Consider the following 16,326-nt stretch of genomic DNA (forward strand, 5'->3'; position numbering starts at 1 on the left):
TTGATTTATAATAAAGACTAATTTATAGCAAGAGTTTGAAATTTTTGTTTCTCTTCCAGTAATTATTTTTGACCAGTAAGACATCATGTGTGTGTACATGTAAGGGTGTGCATGGGTGTGAGTGTGTGCAGTGTGTGTGTTTTTTTTAATTGAAATTTTTATGGGGTATCGACCTTTTATAATGAAATATGGAATTGAAACTTTTTAGTCTAGCAACGGTTTAAAAAAAAAACCCTAACCCCTAAACCAACCTCGAAAATCTTATTTCGGAGGGGGCGGGGTGGGGCTTTTTCTTACATGATTGGTACATTTTCTTTTGTAATCCTGAATTTTGCCAATTCTTGACCTTACCGCAACAAAAAGTGGGGATGCAAGCAGCATCGTTGTTGGAAGACAATCTCCAAAAACTATATAGATATTGTGAATCAGAAATCAGAAACTCAAGCATCATTTTAGTATCAACTTCGGAGTACTTTTGTGTACAATCAGAATGTTTTTTAACAAAATAATTTTGCAAATGATCAATGACAAGGTAAGTAAATTTACGAGTTCCATTATTATTATTGAAAAAGCAGCTGTCTATGATGTCAAAAGGCTCGGACTTTAATTTATTGTGGGAAATGGTTGTATTTATATTTACATTCAGTGTAATTTTCTTTATGAAATCCATTAGAAATCTACGACTTCAAATCTCTATAACACGAAACCTTGTCACCGCGCGATAGAATACACAGTAGGAACTATATGCATTTTCAATATCTAGGAACACCAAAATGTATATTGTTTTGACTCAATTCAATGAAAAAACAACTACCCTGTTAAATTAACGTAAATACAACAACAGTGCTTTTAGAATTTATTTGTCATTTTTTATCAATGTTCATTTGCATTAGTTAACTTTCCAACGTCACAAACGACTCTTACATTTATTAAGCACATGAGTTCTGAAAGGCTCTAAATTCATACTTAAAAATGCAATGATTTGTAAATTTTGCAAAAATGTATATTTTTGATGTAGGCCTACATGTTGAACTGAGACCTGATTTAAACTTGTAATTTACATGTAGGGAGAGGGCGTAGTAAGTTTTTAGAACTTGTATCTCATCCCTTTGTAATTAGAAATATTACAATAAAATATGTTCTAACTAAATTAAACCACATATATGTATTGAGAATTAATTATCAGTTGTTTTAAATGCCCCTCTCTAATAAATCGTTTTGAACTCGTACATATATAACGAATACATCAAGGGAAAAAAAACTAAGAAAATGCAGCATTTTTTTTTTTTTTTTTTTTAGTTGTTGTAATTAATTTCAGTTTATTTTAAATCTATTATTCTCTTCTATTTTTTTTTTTTTTTACTTTATGATTTATATGCATATTTTACTCACATTTTAATTTTTGGTCATTTTAATATGACAGCTAAATAGGCATTTTTGTTATAACAGGAAATCATGCATTTATTGGACATCTACAATAATTTACGATTTTTAGATCTAGGCCTATACAGTTCATAACAAATTGTACCATGTGTACAGCGATTTCGAGCTATATGAAAAAATTAGCTTAGATTAATATAATAATTAATAGATATTATTTCTGGCAGTTAATACTGTACATGAATACAATTTTACAGGTGTGTTAAAACCCAGTCAACTGAAAACCCTCTAGTTAGATTAATCTAACTGTGTCTCGGGACAGGCCCTCACCACAAACCGGGTTCGTAGGACATTTATCATTTTAACGATAGAACATTCTATCTAAAAACCCCCGTACAGAGCCTCATTATTGAGTAAAAACAACATGGATGCGCCTCAAAAGCGACAGAATAAAAACTGGAAAGATTGGATGAGCCAGTTACCAAGTCACCTGCAAAAAGTTCCTCTAAATAAACTTGCAATTCCAGGTGAGATTATTTTATCTATTCAACAAAATATACTCATATTTTTCTGAGAATGCAACTATAAATTACACAGGTACGATGCTGGCTTTAGAGAGGAACTAGCGTAAACTGGTGATTATAATGGGCACCATAAGGATATTTGTGATTTACGGATACAAAGTAAATGTGGAGTGATCTTAAATCTTCAAATTTTTAAGCTCTTCAGTATAAATTTAAAGAAAAAAAATATATAGGCTATGTGTCGAAAAGAAAAATAACTTTTGTAGCCTACAATCAATCAATTTTTCTTTTAAAAATACCTGAATAAATAAACTAGAGTTTGTACGTCCTTAGACCTATATGTCATTCTTCATGCAATTCTGGCTTCGCATGGCCATAGGAACCAAAGGGAGGGGGCTGTGCCCCCCCCCACAGTAATTCTGTCGATATATAGTTATACTATAGGTGTCAAAAATAATTTATGGATGTGCCCCTTCAATAATTTACATCTGTTGACTTTTTTGCATGTGAAGGAATTTTTGCTTGGTATCCCCCCTCCCCCCCCCCCCCCCCCCCGAAAAAAAATTGCGGGCCTGTTCGCCGTACAACATTTAAGGAGGGATTCTTCTCGTGTTTATCATATTTAAAAATTAATGAAATTATCACAGACTGAAGAAGACAATATCACTAAGTGATGACATTTGACCTTTTAATAAAAAGGTCAAGGTCATGTCAAGGTTATTATATTTTCCTTGTCATTAAGATTAAAAAAATTATTGTTGCTAATCATGTAATGCTTATTTTTATTTTGGAAGATTTAATCTTTTTTCTTTTTGCATTAAAACTTGATACAACAAATGATCTACCAGATGATAATGTCAAATTGAGATAAACAGTTAAACTAAATAGATATTTGGTAACCCGAATTTCCTCTATTTTTATCAATATTTTAAGGGAATATTTTTTTATTTTAATATGCTTTGAATACTTAAAATTTTATTATTTTTACATAAGATAAAGTAGTCATGTAAAGGTACAAAATGATACAAAAACCAAAAGTTTTGAGCATTTAATAAGAGAGAAAAAACATTTTTACTGAATTTTTACTCGAATCTGTTCTTAGAATCCTTAGCTTTCAAAGGCTTTAAAATTGCCATTTGTCTAGAAAATCATTTATACTTGAGATATTTCAAAACTTGAGTCCATTATTATTAATTTCAACTACTTCAAAAATTTCCTTAAGCCTTTGATTGTTTAAAAATGCCTTTTAAATTTATTGTTCTGTAGTAATTTTGAGAAGTAGAAAAGGAGATATTTTCATACGCCGCTATTCCGCCAAAAATATAGTCCCTGCTAGATTTCAAAGTCAGTTTACCATTACTATTTCAAATTGTACTATTTTAGCAAATGGAACTCATGTTACATTATTTAAAAATCAACATGTTTTGACACTACCGACCACGCTCATCAACATTATCAATGTAACATCAAAAACATAACGTCATGACAGTTTCTAAAAAATACACCACCTCTTCATTTCACACAGTCTTTAGCGCCTTATCCATTATTTAAGTATTAATTAGTTTGCTAACAATTATTTAAGTATCAAGATGATTCGTCAGTGTCTTCATTTTTTTTTACCGCATAACTGTTTTCACTAGTTCCGCAGCGAAGAAGCGCACACCCATTTCCGTTACTAACGGTCTTGTCTAGATTTTTACTGATAATTTATTTCCTTGGAAGCCGTTCACAATATATTACATCACAATGCGGCATATACAATGATGTAACCCTACTTAATTTGAATATTTAAGTTTTAGCTCACTGCCTCACCTAAGCCAAAGGCTCGAGTGAGCTTTTCTGATCGAAATTTGTTCGTTGTCTGTCGTCGTCGTCGTGGTGGCGTTGTCGTTGTAAACTTTTCACATTTTCATCTTATTCCAATTTCAACCAAACTTGCCACAAAGTATCATTGTGTAAAGGGGATTCAAGTCTGTTCAAATGAAGGGCCACACCTTCTTCCAAGGGGATATAATAATGAATTCGTAAAAAATCAATGGCATCATTTAAAAATCGTCTTCTCAAGAATCACTTTGCTTGAAAATATGAAACTTATATGGAATCATTCTGAGGTAGTGTAGATTCAAGTTTTTTTTTTTCAAATCATGACCCCTAGGGGTCGGATGGGGTCACAATGGGCGATCAAAGTTTTACATAGGAATACAAAGGAAAACTCTTTAAAAATTTTCTTCTTGAAAGAACAGCAAAGCCATGATGGGTCATATCTATATACAAGTATCCTCAGGTAGTGTAGATTCAAGTTTGTTCAAATCAAGACTCCCGAGGGTAGAGTGGGGCCACAATGGGTGATTAAAGTTTTACATAGGAATACAAAGGAAAAAATCTTTAAAAATCTTCTAAAGAACTGCAAAGCAGTGATTGGTCATATCTATATGCAAGCATCCTGAGGTAGTGTAGATTCAAGTTTTTACAAATCATGACACCCCACCCCCCCCCGGGGGGGGGGGGGGGGTAGGGTGGTGCCCCAATGGGTGATCAAAGTTTTACATAGGAATACATTGGAAAAATCTTTAAAATTCTTCTCAAGAACAGCAAAGCCTTGATTGGTCATAATAATATTAAAGCATCTTCAGGTATGTAGATTCAAATTTGTTCAAATCATGGCCCTCAGGAAAATTGAGGGGCCTTAACAGGGGATTATAGTTATACAAAGGAATATAAAAATAAATATTTTCTTAAGAACAGCAAAGCCATTTTGTGTCATATTAATTCAAAACATCCTTAAGAAGTGTAGATTCAAGTTAGTTCAAATCATAACCCCCCTCCCCCCCCCCCCCACTTTTATATTTAAACTTGTCGAGACTGAATTGATTTCTGCTTTTTCCTAGCCAAAGTGCTCAGGTGAGCGATGTGGCCCCTGGGACGCTTGTTATTTTGTTTTAACGCCATTTTAAAGAGACTTTAGATATTTTATAGTGTGTTGCGATTACATTATTAAATTTTGAATGCCACTCATTATCCGACTAAAGTTATAATCTAATAAAATATGGAATTGTTTTGTCTTAAAAACAAGTGCATTTTTGAATTTCATGTATCCTGCAATAGTTTAAACTACTTTGACGCATTTTGTTTTTCATGCAGGTTCTCATAATTCGTTCTCCTACAGCTTGGACCCACAGTCGCAGGTGGCCCCAGACCAATCCAGGGAAATACAAGCAGTTGTCCACATGTTTGGCGCACCCGGTCGTGACGTCATTCATCGTTGGTCTATTACACAGAATCTGACTGTGGAACAACAGCTGAATTCCGGAATTCGATATTTTGATCTGCGTATTTCTAGGCACTCTGCTTCTGGAAAGGTTTGTTTCGTTCATGGACTCCATGGTGCAGACGTTATCCCATGCTTGGAAGATATTAAGAAATTCCTTGAATCTCACCCGAAAGAGATCGTGATTTTAGACTTTAACCATTTGTATGCAATGGAGGCAGGTCATCATGCTTCATTGCTTGAGACTATGACAGAGATATTTGGGAACAAAATATGCCCATTTTTGAACATGGAGTGTTTAACTCTTGAAATGCTTTGGGAGAGCGAGCTTCAGGTTATAATTTTATATCATCATCATATTGTGTCTGACAACCCATTTTTTTGGTCAGGATCATTAATTAGATCACCATGGGCGAATTCAACGGATATATCCCATGTTTTATCTTTTCTCGACAAACACAAAAGAGAAAACGACGATAAAGAACGATTTTTCTGTTGGCAAGGCGTATTGACGCCAAACGCACAGACGATCATTTCCCACTTCTCCGGAAGCTTGAAGGATGTACTTGCTTCGAGGCTGGCGCCATTCTTTGTCACGTGGGTGAAGAATGGTAAAAATGTGAATTGCAAGCATGGCATCTTCATTATGGACTTTGTTGAAATGGCAGACTTCATTCCTACTGTAATTGACCTCAACTATTGAACCAGTTTTGATTGTGTGTTGTGAATGTCAAATATCTACATATCATATTTGTGTATTTTTGAAATAAAGTCATCAATGAAACAAAATGAATCTTAAATGAAATTTTGAAATATCGCAGGTTAGTTGAATTGGTCTTCATAGAGAGGTTTGTTCTTGATACAGAACATTTAGTAAAGTAGGACCTGTCAGGTAAACCTGCACTCTGACTGCAGAGTGGGGTCATTGAAAAACTCAGGTTTGATTCGAAAGCATCTTCAGGTGGTGCAGACTCAGATTTGTTCAAATCATAACCCCGGGGGTAGGGTGTGGCCACATTGGGCAATAAAAGTTTTAAATAGGAAGAAAAAGGGGAAAAAAAAACATTAAAAATCTTCTCAAGAACAGCAAAGCCATGTTTAGTCAAATTGATACGGAGGCAATTTCAAATAGGGTAGATTCAACTTTGTTCAAATCATGGCCCCTGTGATTAGGGTGGAGCCACATTGGGCAATCAGAATTTTAAATATAAATATATAGTTTAAAAATCTTTTTCTCAAGAACAGCAAAGCCAGTTTTAGCTCACCTGAGCCAAAGGCTCAAGTGAGCTTTTCTGATCAAAATTTGTCCGTTGTCTGTCGTCGTTGTTGTCGTTGTTGTCGTTGTCGTCGTTGTTGTCGTTGTTGTTGTAAATTTTTCACATTTTCATCTTCTTCTCAAGAACCACTGGGCCAATTTCAACCAAACTTGCCACAAACTATCCTTGGGTAAAGGGGATTCAAGTTTGTTCAAATGAAGGGCCACACCTTCTTCCAAGGGAAGATAATTAAGAATTTGTGAAAAATTAATGGCATCATTAAAAAATCTTCTCAAGAACCACTGTGCTTGAATATATGAAACTTATGTGGAAGCATCCTCAGGTAGTGTAGATTCAAGTTTGTTCAAATCATGACCCCTGGGGGTCGGATGGGGCCACAATGGAGGATCAAAGTTTTACATAGGAATATATAGGAAAAATCTTTAAAAATCTTCTTCTCAAGAACAGCAAAGCCATGATTGGTCATATTTATATGGTAACATCCTCAGATAGTGTAGATTCAAGTTTGTTCAAATCATGACCCCCGGGGGTCGGGTGGGGCCACAATGGGCGATCAAAGTTTTACATAGGAATATATAGGAAAAATCTTTAAAAATCTTCTTCTCAAGAACAGCAAAGCCATGATTGGTCATATTTACAGGGAAGCATCCTCAGGTAGTGTAGATTCAAGTTTGTTCAAATCATGACCTCCGGGGGTTGGGTGGGGCCACAATGGGCGATCAAAGTTTTACATAGGAATACATAGGTTAAATCTTTAAAAATCTTCTACTCAAGAACAGCAAAGCCATGATTGGTCATAGTTAAATGGAAGCATCCTCAGATAATGTAGATTCAAATTTGTTCCATTCATGACCCCCCCCCCCCCCCCCAACCACTTTTTTATTTAAACTTTTCAACCTTTCAAGACTGAACTGATTTCTGCTTTTTCCTAGCCATAGTGCTCAGGTGAGCGATATGGCCCCTGAGCCTCTTGTTGGTTATATTGAAAAAGAAGCATCCTCAAGTAGTGTAGATTCAAGCTTGTTCAAATCATGACCCCTGGGGTAGGGCTTGGACACGTCGGGGGATCAAAGTTTTTTCATAGTAATATATAGGAATAATCTTTAAAAAATCTTCTTCTTTAAGAACAGCAAAACCACGATTAGTCATATTAATATTGATGTAATGTTTTATAATGCAATACATGTATATTGGAAAAAATCTTCTAAAGAATAGCAAAGTAATAATTAGTCATATTTATAGTTTTCATACAAAAGTATCCTCTTTTTAAAGTTTTTATACAAAAGTATGCTCTACGTATGAACAATTTCTAAAACTAGACAAACTATTGACAAAGAAGTTGATGAAACAAGGATGTCAATAGTCTCGTATGAAGTCATCATTTCGCAAGTTTTACCGTCGATACAATGACCTTATCAGCACATACAATCTATCATTAAGTCAAATGCTGACTGATGTTTTTCATACTAATTGTTAGGCCATTACTTATACAGTAAACTGTTTCCTGATTTTTCCGGGGTTTTTTTCGATCATGACAAGGAGCACACGGCGGGTGTGACCGGTCGGCAGGGGATGCTCGCTCCTCCATGGCACCTGATCCCACCTCTAAATTTTGAGGTCCGTGTTTGGTCCGCTCCAAATTTGTATCGTTTCATTAGACTTTCGAGATTGAGTGCTGTTCGTTATCTTCATATTTCATCCTTAGGAAGTGTAGATTCAAGTTTGTTCAAATCATGACCCCCCTCCCCAGAAGTAGGGGAGGGCCACAAGAGGGAATGAAAGTTATACGTATGAATATGTAGGAAAAATCTTGAAAAAAATTCTTCTCAAAAGCAGCAAAGCTATGATTAGTCATTACGGATATTAATACAGAAACATCCTCAGGTAGATTCAAGATTGTTCAAATCATGACAATGGGGATGGAGTGGGGCCACAACAAGTGAAGGAATCAAAGTTATACATAGGAATATATAGTAGAAGTCTTTAGAAATCTTCTCAAGAACAGCAAAAACATGATTAGTCATATTCATATGGAAGCATCCTCATGTAGTGAAGATTCAAGTTTGTTCAAATCATGACTCTAGACTAGTAGAGTGAGACAGAAATGGAGGATCAAAGTTTAACCTAGAAATATAGGAGAAGTTTCTAAAAATCTTTTCCCCAGTAACAGCAAAGCCATGGTCAGTCATATTTAGATGGAAGCAGAATTTATTCAAAAACGTATGTATACATGAGAAGGAGAAACACTTGCTGTGCCCCAAAACTCGATATTCAGATATATCGACGACATCTACAATAGTTACTTCCATTCATATATCGACTCGATATATCCCAGTGAACCCGAAATAAAAGACACCACAGAGCCTGTCACATCTGTTGCATATTTTGATACATGTTTTACTGACTATAGGCGATAAAGGCAAACTAACAACTAAATTGTATGACAAACGAGATGAAATCAGCTTTCCCATTGTCAACTTTCCTTATTTATGTAGTTATATTCCGCTATCACCTGCATATTGTGTTTACATCTCCAAAGTTATTCGATACTCAAGAGCATGCTCTGAGTGTGATCAATTTTTGAACCGAGGCAGACTACTGACAGATAAGTCGATGTTACAGGAATTTCAGCAACCTCGTTTAAAGTCAACATTTCGTGAATTTTATGGTCGTTATAATGACCTTCTTATCAAATAAAACCTACCATTGGGTCTTAAGGATGGATTCTTGTCAGCATTTTACGTCGTCAATGGGTCTCCATAAATTATGCAAGTCGTAAAATGCAAAATTCATATTTAATTATACTGAAGGAAAAACTATTAGTTAATTTGTCAGTTTAAGTAATGTTGAATCTATTTCTTTTGAAATTAATAAATTTTTCGTAATATTTTCTTTGATTTGCGACAATCGCCATAATATTCGCAGTTCGGTAGCGAATGTCAACATGTCCAGATCATTTTCCGTAGAAAACCCCGAGAGGGTTGTTTTGTAAAATCTACGAACTGTGAACATTATCGAAGCATTGCAGAAGCCCAGGTACAGTTATGACAAATTAAATCATAGTTATTTATGCCCGGGGCATTCCGATCAGCCAAAAGGGAAACTTGAACTTGAAGGTCACAAACATGTGCAAGATTGCAGATCCACGTTGCCCCGTCTGATGTCATGTCGTGTGCAGTTAGCATGTAAGTTAGTTAGATCTATATATGTCTGAAGATTTTTATAATTTTGAAATTGAATTCATTTACATGCTGGTTTGTATTGATTTATGGGAATTCGCACGGAAATTATAGATCTGTTATCAATATTTCGTCTGCTTATTCCCGCGACTTGTCAACATTTGAAGAGGATATATTTCGTGTGTTCGTCAGGGTTATGAATAATAATTTACAAAAATAGCATTTTTTTGTATATGATTACAACAAATTTTATATTTTTAACTAGCCTACTTTGTTCAAGACACAACAATCATCAAGTTATTAGAAAAGTAAGGTGTTCCGCTTGGGTACAAATCAAACGGAAAAATAACTTGATATTGTATGTGGAAATATCAATAATATTGAAACACACAATTGTCTGATAAATAGAGCAAAATGAAACATTATTGTTAAAAAACTATTTATATTATTGGTTTTTTTTTTTTTTTTTAAAAATTTTCTGTACTTTTAGGATAAAAAATGTCTATTTATTTATATCCAATACACTATAATATAAGACATTATACATGTGGTAGAATCTATTAAAATATCTTCATTCATTTAAATCAATAAATGAAATACAGATATGATAAGTTGTTTAATCTTATAATCAATTTCCATTAATTTAAAAAAAATAGTCTAAGGGATGTTCATGTCTAATTCTTAGGAGAAAAACAACCCTACTTTACCCTAGACTAGAAAAAAGACTGGAGGTCAGAATGCAGGATGATTGAGCATGGAGTGCTGGCAGATGGACTACTGAGGTACATGTATAAGAAATATGGACACAACTTTATCTAACTATCAAGTATGGTGCTATGTAAAATATTTTACTTTTTTTTAAATTATAGGTCAACAAAAAATTTGGACTTTCACCAGGTGGACACATGTTCAGCAAGAAATTCTCACATCAAATGAATGATGGCTGTCTGTGGAAAAGAGATTTTCTCAGAATATACAGTGCATCATGTCAGAAGCAGGAATTACATATTTATCTGATCAAAGAAATGTTTTTGTAGAAATGTGGAAGTCAAAGCATGTTATCAAAGTCACTGCTGCTTGTTGCATGATTCCATTCTTGATTTTTTTGAGAAACTTTCAGTCAAAAATAGTTTTATTTATAATTATATAATGTTTAATTATTTGAGTCCCAAGTACCCGATACATTGCACACTTTGTAGAATGTGATTACTTTACAAAATCTTTGATTCAGATTTGAAATCTTACTCTCAGAGTGAATTTTTCAAGCATTATCTTTCATTGGATTACAATGTGAAGATTTACATGTACTGGCATTACAACAACCTGTAAATGATGACTGTATACCTAGCTCTATGTATTCAGTTGCTTTACATTTTCAAATACAGTTGAAATCTTAAAATACAGTTCTGGAATGCATAAAAATGTGCCTGCTTTAGATCATTTAGTTAAAGGGTGATTTTAAGTAAGAGCATGCCGAACAAAATTGCTGGTAGTGGCCAGGTTAAAATTTAGATTTTTACAAATGAACTACATATACATGTACTTGCAGTAGAAACCCTCAAGAGGTAATTTTAAATTCAATTTCAATACAAGTTATTGACACTGATCAATAAATGTTTGTGCTACAAATCTCAAAAAATAATTTCATCCTTGAATAAGTATTTTGAATCTAAATGTGAAATTAAGTTTGATAGCTGCATAAATATTACTGTTACAAAGTTCAAGGATGTCATTTTCAGGCAAAGATGTCAAAGGGCATTTGATTGTCATAGATATCTTTTTTTGTTATCTTAAAACTCCAGCAAATGTTACACAATATATGATCACACTGAGGAGTTATATTTATTAGTGCTGAACAAACTATATACTTATAAATGTGTGTAGGTATTTATTGTCCCTTGCTTTCGCAAAAGAGAGGGGACATTAAATCTCATTCATCTGTCTGTCACAAAAACTTGAACCTTGGCCATAACTTTTGAGTAAGAAGAGATTGGGCTTTTGTATTTCACATGTACATTACCTGTAACAAGACCTTTCCAAATATACTGTGAATTTTGACCCCGTGGCCTTGGCCTTGAAGTTTGACCTACTTTTCAAAAAAAATTAACATTACCTTAAATTGGTCATAACTTTTGAATGAGAAAAGATAGGACTTTCATATTATGCCTGTTCATTACCTTTGACAAGACCTTTCAAAATTATACTATGACTTTTGACCCCGTGACCTTGACCTTGAAGTTTGACCTACTTTTCAAAATTTTTATCTTTGCCTATAACTTTTGATTTAGAATAGTTAGGGCTTTCATATTTGACATGTGCATAAGTAGTGACAAAGTGTTTCCGAGCATGCTATAATTTTTTACCCTTTTACCTTGACCTTCATGTTTGACCTAAATTTCAAAAAAATTATATTTGGTGATTACTTTTGAATGACATATGATAGGGTGTTCATATTTGACAAGTGCATTACCTGTGTCAAAATATTTTTGAATATGCTATGATATTTGACCCCGTGACCTTGACCTTCCAGTTTGACCTAATTTTCAAACATTTCATCAGTTTGCTAACTTTTGAAGGAGCAAAGATAGGGCATTTATATTTGACAAGTGCATTACCTGTGACAAGCATTTCCAGATGTACTATGATTTTTAATCCCATGACCTTGACCTTGAAGTTTGACCTAATTTTTAAAAAGTTTATCAATGGCAATAACGTTTGATTGAGAGAAGATATGGTATTTACATTTGACATGTGCATTACCTGTTTCAAGACCTTTCTGATTGTAGACTCTGGTTTCTGATATTTTTTTTTACACGTGCATCACTTGAGAGAAGATCTTTTGGATTTTATTATGATATTTGACCTCATGACCTTGATCTTGAAGTTTGATGTAGTTTTGAGAAGCTATAGTCTTTGCCATAACTGTTATTAATTCAATAATTTATGTCTTTTTGTATGATGTACAGATAAGACAGGACAAACAAACAGTTACAATATGCCATAAATAATGGCATCCCATCCACTAAGACATTGAAAGTGGGGGACCACAATTCTTTGAATTTGCTTGTTGTTTTCAAAACTCAGTTTACAAATGTAAAATATCCAATAATAACATAATACCAGGGACCTTTATGTATATAACTACATATACATGTATAGGCATGTAGATTAATCCCTCTGATATTCATATATTAAGCATTGAATGGCATGTTCACTATACATGTATATTGATTTCATGTTTATGTCATAAATAATGTATTGAAATCTTTTCTAGTCTATGAAATTTTTTTGTATGATTTTTCTCATAACTTTTTGGAAGGTTTATTATTTATTCCTTGTTATATTGAAGGTTAAGTTGCTTTGAATTAGTCCTGTGCATGTAAAGAATGTATGTGATAATTTTTCTGGAATTGCCACTAGAAAATAGATGTATTTTATAAAATTGTCAAACATAACATTCATAAGAATAAAATGACAGAGGAAATTCGAAATGAATATTTTGAATATCATTAGTGTAAAATACCATAAAAATAGAATGTATAACTGGTAGAAATGAATGTATTTATGTCACAATTACACCAAATTGATATATTTTTGGGCATTAAAAATCTTTCTCATAGACATTAAAAACACTCTGTAAATTGAAGATTTCAGAAAGTATAGAGCAAATTCGGGCTAATTTTTTTCGATAATTTGCCTGATTACTATATCTTTTTTACCTTGTAAATTAATCTTGAACCTTTGAATATTCATCAGACAAAAATCTAAATATTTGACATTATATGGTCAATTGTAAAAATTGAGACGAAATTTCATGTGAATTCATGAAAACTGAGAATTTTGAAAAAATATCGAGGAAATTCGGATTAGATGTATTTATTGAATATAAAGGATTTCATGTTATCTTTTCACCAGCTCATTTCATATGAATTAGTCATCAAAAATAAGTAACAACTTTAATTTTATGGTGAAAGATATTTTTTCAGTCAGCAAAATTTATTCATATGCATAAATTTCAAAACTTCTCTGTGTAAAAATACTACCTTTAGGACTGACTTTCAAATGACCTTGACTGAAAATCAAGGCCGATGACACCAAAGTTTTTGGATGTTAAAATAGTGTAAACAGTCTGATTATTGAGTATTCAGAAAATCAATATTCTGCCATTATAAGAAATATGAGAAGAATCCATCCTTAAGACCGCAGAACATTAACTGGAAAATTGGAAATATGCAGCTTACGTCATTTCCATCTGTTACAGTCAAGATGTTAATGATAGACAATGAAATGGGTGGGTACAAATCAGTAACACAGTGCGTTCTAGAGTAGCTGAGGTGGATTGAAAATGAATTTCAAACTAGAATTTCAATCCAATGTTTTCTCGGACGTCCGTATCGAATTGAACCCGCCCATTTCTTTGTCTATCATTAAATATTTTGACTGTAACAGATGGAAATGACGTAAGCTGCATATTTCCAATTTTGCCAGTTGATGTTCTGCGCTCTTCCCTAACAAAAAAATACAATATTTAACTATAGTTTACTATAGTTAAATATAGTAAATCAAAGTGTCAAAGTTATAACTATAGTAAATCAAAGTGATCACTATAGTGTCATAGTGATCACTATAGTAAATCAAAGTTTTCAAAGTGATCACTATAGTGTCATAGTTATCACTATAGTAAATCAAAGTTTTCACCATAGTAAATCAAAGTTTTCATAGTGATCACCATAGTAAATCAAAGTTTTCATAGTGATCACCATAGTAAATCAAAGTTTTCATAGTTATCACTTTAGTAAATCTAAGTGTCAAAGTTATCACTATAGTAAATCAAAGTGTCAAAGTTATCACTATAGTAAATCAAAGTTTTCAAAGTGTCAAAGTTATCACTATAGTTAACTATAGTAAACTATAGTTAACTATTGTATTTTTTTTTTGTTAGGGTTATTATGGCTGTTTCATACCAATTATTAGGCCTTTGTTTTTATACTAAATTTGACTACGGGATGTTCTGTCTACCTGATCAATATATAGGGCTCAAGGCGGATGTGACCGGTCAACAGGGGATGCTTACTCCTCCTAGGCAACTGATCCTGCCTCTGGAATTTTTAGGGGTCTGTATGTTATGTCCTGTTCACGGATTTTTATTGTTTGTAGACTTTTAGAGACCGATCACTGTTCGTTATCTCCACCTTTTTTTACACTAGAATGAAAGAAAAAAACAACATATTTTATTTTCTGTATTCCACTGAATCCAAATACGCCATTCATTTTCAATCGAAGCCGCCTTCCAAAAAGCGATATATTTTCATTCAGAATACAAGAGAGTTTGTAACTAATTACAAAATTCTCCCTTCCCGAAAAAGCCCGCTTTACTCAACAATCAGACCGGTAGAACGCACCTGGGGAGGGGGGCAGGTGGGCCGCCCCATTCCTTTTTCTGAGTATAGTATTTTGCGATGGTAAATTTTCATTTAGTTACCGGATTGCACCCCACTTATTGTTGCTGTAAGGTCGAGCACCGGCAAATTCCAGGATTTTGTTAATTTGTTTTTACTTGTCAGATTTTTTGGGTGGTTGCCCACCCCCTTCCTCCCCCACTTTTAAAACTGCAACCCTACCGGCAGTAGGAATAATTTGTGATCCAAGACTTGCAGAAATTGTCCAGCAAAAAACAAAAATCTTAAATTATACATTTTTATTTGTACACGTAATAAGTGTATTTATAAATAATATACATTTCACAGCAGCTTTATATTATAAAATAAATGAAATGATTGACATCAAAATATGTTAACTGTTAATTTTATAATATATTATAATACAACCAAACAATACATTGCACTGATATTTCTATATTTGGGTAGTTTCTTGAAATTGAGTGTCTGCAGAGGATTCATAATTACTGTTTTCATCCACAGTAGCTTTACTTTCGAACACACTACAATCGAAGTCCCATAGTATGGTCTGGTTCTCCTCCTCGGCCTCGTTCTGAAACACACAGTCATTTGTCTGTGACTCAAATCCGAATATTTCCTCCAGGAGATCATCGCTTGTTTGATCGGAATTCAGATACGACAACTGATCTGTAAGATAAGATGAATAATATGTGACAGACATACATGAGAAAGTAATATTTTTTTTAAAAAACTGCCATAACAGTACACAGATTATTTTTCAGATTATGAATTACCTCTGTGTATACAATTGTTCATTGACTGGTTCTCTCCTTCACTTTCTATCAACTCACTCTTCAGCATCTGAAACAAAGCCTCGATTTCGTTCGGATCGCTGGTTCGACGCCAAATTCCCTCCAATTCAGGCATGACAGTGTCATTATTATACATATCTTGATGTACCATTTCTAGACCTGTTACTGTACTGTTGTCCATCATGTTGAAGAGTTTGTCAGAAGATAAGCTTGCTCAATATTTATACACAAATGTAACCTACTTATTTACTAACAGAACTGATATTCATAAAAAAGGTGTAAATTAATGTTGCGAAATGTTATGATTGACGTACAAAGACAATGCATATAATTAAAGATATATTCCTGAGTCGCGTACTTTTAGTCAAAGTTTTGACAAGATTAATTAAGTTTTAAGTTGAGTGTTTAATTGAAATCTACCGTACAAAATAAACGATACGTGACATTTCTTAGTTGATGTTTCGTGTGCAAATGAGCAAAAATATCC

The 16,326-nt window shown here is 33.5% G+C and overlaps 2 protein-coding genes across 2 annotated transcripts; one reads left to right on the plus strand and one right to left on the minus strand.

Annotated features, from left to right (window-relative positions):
• Positions 1–1,790: 1,790 nt before the first annotated feature.
• Positions 1,791–5,961, plus strand: LOC133203431 (PI-PLC X domain-containing protein 3-like). Its single transcript, XM_061339212.1, has 2 exons — positions 1,791–1,907; positions 5,046–5,961. Exons 1-2 carry the CDS (start codon positions 1,805–1,807, stop codon positions 5,873–5,875), a joined length of 933 nt encoding a protein of 310 aa, XP_061195196.1. The 5' UTR covers positions 1,791–1,804; the 3' UTR covers positions 5,876–5,961.
• A 9,518-nt stretch (positions 5,962–15,479) lies between these two features.
• LOC133203707 (uncharacterized) lies at positions 15,480–16,023 on the minus strand. Its single transcript, XM_061339477.1, has 2 exons — positions 15,822–16,023; positions 15,480–15,714 (listed from the first exon to the last, which is right to left on the minus strand). The coding sequence occupies exons 1-2, from the start codon at positions 16,021–16,023 to the stop codon at positions 15,482–15,484; spliced, it is 435 nt and encodes a 144-aa protein (XP_061195461.1). The 3' UTR covers positions 15,480–15,481.
• Between the last annotated feature and the right edge of the window lie 303 nt (positions 16,024–16,326).

This window comes from Saccostrea echinata, unplaced genomic scaffold (genome assembly GCF_033153115.1).
Source record: "Saccostrea echinata isolate AGI-Se365-2 ecotype Australia unplaced genomic scaffold, CSIRO_AGI_Sech_v1 ptg000051l, whole genome shotgun sequence".
In the NCBI taxonomy this organism is placed as follows: domain Eukaryota; kingdom Metazoa; phylum Mollusca; class Bivalvia; order Ostreida; family Ostreidae; genus Saccostrea; species Saccostrea echinata.